Raw genomic sequence first — 6049 nt, forward strand, 5'->3', positions numbered from 1 at the left:
ATAGCCGACGAAGGCCTCCCCTCCACCTCTATGAAATCCCCCCTTCCTGCTATGCCTGCTCCCAGGGGCCCTCTGCAGAATTTGTAAAATTTTCAGACACGCAACCGTGGCAAGCAAGCTAGCACTTCAAGCCTGGGGCGCGGGGTCAGGCTGCTGCCTGCGGTCCGAGCCTCGTGTGCGGCGGGGTCCCGAGTGCGCTGGCAGCACGATGGCCTGCCCGTCCCAGGCCGCCGTACCCGGGGCCTGGTCGCTTGATTCCGTCCCCGTCCCTGCCGTCCCAGCGTCTGTCTCTCCTTCACCCGGTCCCCTCGGCCGCTTGCTGGGTCTTTGGAAGTCGGGCGCCTCTGCGGCCCGGGCCTCGACCACGGCCGCCTCGATCGCGACGTCCAGGTCCTCCTCAGCCGGGGGGGCTCTGCTCACCGTGCCGCCACGTGGCTCTCTGGTGGCCGGCGGCGCTGCCGCGGTCAGGCTCATGGGGATGGTTGCCAGCATGCCCAACCCCGGGATGGCGCCGTGGGCGTCAAAGGCTCCAGCTGGGGGCGCTGCGTGCGCGGAGCGCGGCGCCTGAGAGGCGGCACTTGACCCCGGCGGGGCGCCCCCCAGGCCGGGGATAGCGGCGCCGCCCTGGCGGCGGCCCAGCAGGGGGGCGGCAGCGATCGGGGCGCTCACGGGCGGCGCGCGGCCGGCCGCCGCTCCCCCTGGCGGCAGCGAGTCCATGGCCCCGTCGGCCTCCGCGGCGGCGGCCGCCTCTGCCTGGGCCGCCGCCTGGCGCTCGAAGAAAGGGTCGCCGGGTCGTCTCCTGCACGGGATGTGGGAGTGGTAGTCCAAGTGAAGATCCATGGCGGAGTCGGTCTGGCTGGACCTGGATAGGGGTTTGTGATGAGACGGCGGCCCCGAGGAGGTCTTGCTCGGATGACCTCCATGCAGCTGCAGGGTACTTCTGCTGCATGCAGGTGGCTCCCAGCATCACCTCCTCTTCTTGAAACAATAGCACACACCTCCCTCTCAATCCCCCCCGAAGGCGTGCATGCAGACCTGGCCGAAATGCCTCCATCCCATACCTGCCTCACCCCCTTCCCTCCCTCCACTCTACGCCCAGTACCACCGCCAACCAGGACACACCAGCCCCTCTACCTGCACCAGAACTTGGTGGCAAAGTCGCCGCCGCCACTGGCCAGCAGGTGCCCCACCGGGTGCCAGCCCAGGCTCCAAACCGTGCCCTCGTGCGCAGCGGGCACAGCGCCCACCGGCGCCTCGGGCCGTGAGGCCAGCCAGTAGAGGAGGGAGCCGTTGTTCCCGCCCGCCACAAACAGGTCCTCGTGGATGGGGTGCCAGGCGGCGCAGACCACGTCCTTGGAGGGCCCGCGGAAGGAGGCCAGCGCGCGGCGCATGCGCATGTCGTGCACGGCGCAGGAGGCGTCGCGGCTGGCGGACAGCACCCAGTGCCCGTTGGCGTTCCAGGCGGCCTGCATCACCGTCGCGCGGTGGCCGTGCAGAGTGGCAATGCACCGCCCCGCGCGAGGGCACCACAGCTTGAGCAGCCCGTCCTTGCTCCCTGTCGCGTGGTGGGTGTGTGCCAGGGGGGGGATCGCGGTTGGAGGGGGTGGGGTGGGTGCCAGGAGGAGGTTGGGCGGCAGGCCCAGAGCAGGCCATTGAGGGGCCCTCCTGCCGCACACAGCCCCGCCATGCTGTACCTCACGGCTGCGCACCCACTGGGAGCATGTGCATGACAAGCAGACGCGTTTGCACCCCCCCCTCCTTGATGCCTGTGTGATCAGTGCCCCGCCCGGCACCTCCAGGAAGTGCAGTGACAGAAATGCGGCGCGGTCACTTCCCGCCGTGCCCCCTCCCCCCTCCGCTTTCCCCTCTTCCCCCTTACTCACCTCACGCCCCCACCCCCCCCTCTAAACCCACCCGACACGAGCTGGGAGGAGCGCGGGTTCCAGTCCACGCAGCGCACGTCGCCGCCGTGCCCCGCCAGCACCTGCTCGGCGGCCACCCGCGCAAAGTCCCAGACCCGCACCGTGCCGTCGTCGGAGGCGGTGGCGAACTTGAGGTCGGAGGGCGCGAAGGCCAGGCCCCGCAGCGACTCGCCGTGCGCCTGCACCGACTTGACCAGCTCCAGGTTGGTCTTCCAGAAGCGGACCACGCCGCCGTCGTCGCCCGAGACCAGGAAGGTGCCGCTGCGGGTGTAGGTCATGGCGCGTACCGGCCCCTCATGAGCCTGCAGGATGGATTCGAACTGGAAGGAGGCGCCGTCCCACATCGTGAATTCCCCGGCCTGGGTGCCGGACAGGCAGCGCCGGCCATCGGGCGTCCAGCACACCACGTTCACGCTGCTCCGCGTCTGGATGGTGCGTTGCATCGCATGCATGGGGGGGCGGGGCGGGGGTTGGTGGGCAAGGGAACGGACACAGCATGTGGGAAAGGATGTCCTTCTTTGGGCAGGGTGTGGCGTGTAACAGACACCCGTAGGTGGTGAAAGGAGGTGCATTGGGCCACATGAACAGCAGCCGTACTCAGGCAGCCAGCGGGGATGCAAGCACAGGGGCCAGCGCCCCTCTCCAGCACGCCAGATCACCCACAGGGACACAAAGCCCGCCTACCTCCCAGCCTCGCCACCCACAGCAGCTACACAGGCTCACCTTGCTAGGCGCCTGTCCCGCAAACTTGGTGGCGGCGCCGCTCACGGGCTGGTGCAGCATGGCTGCGGGGGGGAGCATGCCCAGCGCGCCCACGGGGCCTGGCAGGAGGTCGGGCCAGCTGCGCGCGTCTTGGCCACGCAGGGCACGTGTCTGTGGGGCAAACGCGTTGGGGAGGAGTGAGGGAGAGCACGGCGCTCCCTGTCAGGCGTGTGCCACAATGTGCAGCACCCTCCCCCCCCCGCCACGCACCATTCCCAGCACTCAACTCAGCCCGCACCTGGAGCCACTGGACGTAGGGCCCGGTCGCGTCCACCGTGCGCCGGGGGACGGCAGCCTGCTGCACCTTCTTCCCATCCACAACCTCCGGGGTGGAGATGGCCTCCGGGCGCAGGGCCAGCTGCCGGGTGTAGTAGCTCGTGTACAGGGACATCGCCGCCGCTGATCAGACGACAGGAGACGGCACGCGTATTATTTGAATCTTATGATGCATTCATTGTCATCGGTCGTGTGCCGCCATCGGCATGGGCCGGAATGTCGGGTGCCCTGGGGACTCCATCTCCAGAATGCCACAGCACGGTTCGCTACATGAGTCTCGGTGCCTACAGGTTTATACAACAACTCTAATATGGACAAACAGTCGTCATCAGAAGCGATGCTGCGCGGTTCGGATCGGTGGCAAGCACAAACAGGGGAATATGTCTGCTGGAGTGCTTCGGAGTCCAGGGTGTCGACATGTAGCTTTCAATCCCGACGGTGCGCCAAGACGGGCCCAGGCTGGCCAGCTCATCGCCAGTTCCAACCCCATTTTCTCATCATCATTATACTAATATCAGTATGCGAGGGCTGATGTCCAACTACAGCAGGAGGATCACATACATGGTTGACCAGCTTGACTTGGACCAAGATCTATGTTACCTGTGCATGATTAATGTGCTCACGCAAGAGGAGGAAGCTCAAACCGGGATGCAGAAGGATTGATCCCAGGTAACAGCATCCAGCATGAGCACCCGGCTGCAACATCTCCCCCATGACGATCTGCGACTCGTCATCAGCTCTCTACCCCCTCCCGCCAGAAATTGTCCGCGTCGGCAGCGCCACCAATGCCAGCAAGGTTACTGTTCCGCATGGTGATCCCCCACGACATGCTCACGACACTGCAAGGACACGCCGTTGTTCATTCTCCACTCTACTAGTCCACTCCAGTGAGACACTCGTCACTGTAGCCCCCACGCCCCCTCTGCAGCCGACCCCCTGTGCCGACGTGACTGTGGTTAGTCTAAAGACACGCTCCTCCCCCCCCGCTGCCCCGGACCCCTTTATGCTCACTTGTATCTGATGAACACCAAGGTCCGCTTGGGGTGGGCCTCTGCTCGTGCACAATGCCGGCATATGTTTTGCGAGCACGGGCCGGCCTAACCTACCCCACCCGCGTCATCCCACCCCACAGGGCAAGGCGACTCGACGCACCATTTCGTGGGTAAGTGGATCAGGCTATTACCCCCCTTGCGTTTTGTTTAAAGTGCTCTACGCCCGCCTCGCACGGGGCGTGTGCCGGATTTCGGCGGCTGCCCCCAGCGCAGGTAGCTGCAGCGCAACCCCAGATCCGGCGACCCCCTCATCTCGACCCTGCCCTCCCCTCCCCCAGGTGTGGAATAAGAAGTACGGCGCCCAGCTCACGCTGCCTTGAACAGTAGTATCCTTTTGGGCTCGCAGTGCGGCCGTTTAGACCCCCTCCTCTTGCACTCATACACCTGTCCGGTGTTGCCTATCCCTGCTCCTCCCCGGGCGTCATGATGATGCTCTGTGCGAGCCTGGGCGCCTCCCACGCCACACGCGCTCCCCAGCGCTCCCGGCGCACCAGGGGGAGCGGCCCGTCCTCCCTGGTCATGGGGCGCGGCGCGATCGCGCGCTCGGCAGACCACCCCACCCGCGGCCCCGACGCCCGCCCCGCCGTGGTGGCCCCCCCGCCCCTGCGCCGCCTGCGCGTGCCCTGCCGCGCCGGCCTGTCCGTGGGCGGCCCCACCGACGGCCTGCCCGTCTCCCCCGCCGGCTCGCCGCCCTCCTCGCCGCGGTGCAGCGTGGAGACCACCGACTTCCTGGTGCTGGGCTCCGGCATCGCGGGGCTGAGCTACGCGCTGGCGGTGGCCGAGCATGGGTCGGTGGCGGTGGTGACCAAGGCGGCGGCCGACGACGGCTGCACGCGCTACGCGCAGGGCGGCATCTGCGCGGTGCTGGACCCGCGCGACTCCGTTGCCGCCCACGTGCACGACACCATGGTGGCGGGGGCCTGGCTGAACTGCCCGGAGGCCGTGGCCGCAGTCTGCTCCGAGGGCCCGGCCCTGGTGCTGGGCCTGGCGCGCCTGGGCGCAGAGTTCACCCGCGCCGCCGTGCCGGCAGGGCGTGGAAGGGACGGCGGTCCGGGCGGTGCCCGCGCCGCGTCGGCGTCCCCCATCCCGCCCCTGCACCTGACGCGGGAGGGCGGGCACAGCGCGCGGCGCGTGGTGCACGCGGCCGACGCGACGGGCGCGGAGATCGAGCGCGCGCTGCTGGCGCGCGCGCGCGCGCACCCGGCCATCACCTTCCACGAGCACCGCGTGGGCGCGGACCTGGTGCTGGGCGAGCTGCCCGGCGGCGGCCGCGCCTGCCTGGGCGCCGACACGCTGGACGCGCTGACCGGGCGGCGCACGCGCTTCCTGGCCCTGTCCACCATGCTGGCCACGGGCGGCGCGGGCCAGCTGTACCCGGTGACCACCAACCCGGGCGTGGCCACAGGTGACGGCATGGCCATGGCCGCGCGTGCGGGCGCGCCGCTGGAGGGCCTGGAGTTCGTCCAGTTCCACCCCACTGCGCTCGTGGCGGGGGAGCCCGCCGCCGCCGACGGCCGCGCCTTCCTCATCTCGGAGGCCGTGCGCGGCGAGGGCGGGCGCCTGCTGAACGCCGCGGGCGAGCGCTTCATGGCGCGGTACGACGCGGCGCGCATGGAGCTGGCGCCGCGCGACGTCGTGGCCCGCGCCATCCATGCCGAGATGGCCGCGGCGGGGGCCGACCACGTGCTACTGGACGTGCGGCACCTGGGCCGGCCGGCCATCGAGGCCCACTTTCCGACCATCGCCGCGCGCTGCGCGGCGATGGGCCTGGACATGGCCGCCGCGCCGCTGCCCGTGGCCCCCGCCCAGCACTACATGTGCGGCGGCGTGCGCGCCGGGCTGGGCGGCGAGACGGCGCTGCCGGGGCTCTGGGCCGCGGGCGAGGTGGCCTCCTCCGGCCTGCACGGCGCCAACCGGCTGGCCAGCAACAGCCTGCTGGAGGGGCTGGTGTTTGCCGCGCGCGCGGTGGCGCCCAGCGCAGCGCACGCCGCGCGCGCGGCGGCCGGCGCCGCGCCCGCGCTGGCCGAGCTGCGCGAG

At 69.5% G+C, this 6049-nt stretch overlaps 3 protein-coding genes across 3 annotated transcripts in view; 1 reads left to right on the top strand and 2 right to left on the bottom strand.

The window, feature by feature from the left end:
- Nucleotides 1-126: 126 nt before the first annotated feature.
- On the bottom strand, nt 127-492 carry F751_2946 (hypothetical protein; the record flags this gene model as incomplete). The annotated part of the gene is made up of 1 exon (XM_011397318.1): nt 127-492. One exon carries the CDS (start codon nt 490-492, stop codon nt 127-129), a length of 366 nt encoding a protein of 121 aa, XP_011395620.1.
- Nucleotides 493-1130: 638 nt separating this feature from the next.
- Nucleotides 1131-3075, bottom strand: F751_2947 (Flowering time control protein FY; the record flags this gene model as incomplete). The annotated part of the gene is made up of 4 exons (XM_011397319.1): nt 1131-1555; nt 1915-2347; nt 2646-2795; nt 2923-3075. The coding sequence occupies 4 exons, from the start codon at nt 3073-3075 to the stop codon at nt 1131-1133; spliced, it is 1161 nt and encodes a 386-aa protein (XP_011395621.1).
- A 905-nt stretch (nt 3076-3980) lies between these two features.
- Nucleotides 3981-6049, top strand: part of F751_2948 (E3 ubiquitin-protein ligase SHPRH) — a gene marked incomplete at both ends in the record, with an annotated part of 9869 nt that continues 7800 nt past the window's right edge. The window contains 4 exons of the mRNA XM_011397320.1: nt 3981-3992; nt 4093-4304; nt 4723-5032; nt 5672-5959. Of these exons, the coding sequence (XP_011395622.1) occupies nt 3981-3992; nt 4093-4304; nt 4723-5032; nt 5672-5959 (822 nt within the window). The remainder of the gene's footprint in view (nt 3993-4092; nt 4305-4722; nt 5033-5671; nt 5960-6049) is intronic.

This window comes from Auxenochlorella protothecoides (genome assembly GCF_000733215.1).
Source record: "Auxenochlorella protothecoides strain 0710 unplaced genomic scaffold scaffold31, whole genome shotgun sequence".
In the NCBI taxonomy this organism is placed as follows: domain Eukaryota; kingdom Viridiplantae; phylum Chlorophyta; class Trebouxiophyceae; order Chlorellales; family Chlorellaceae; genus Auxenochlorella; species Auxenochlorella protothecoides.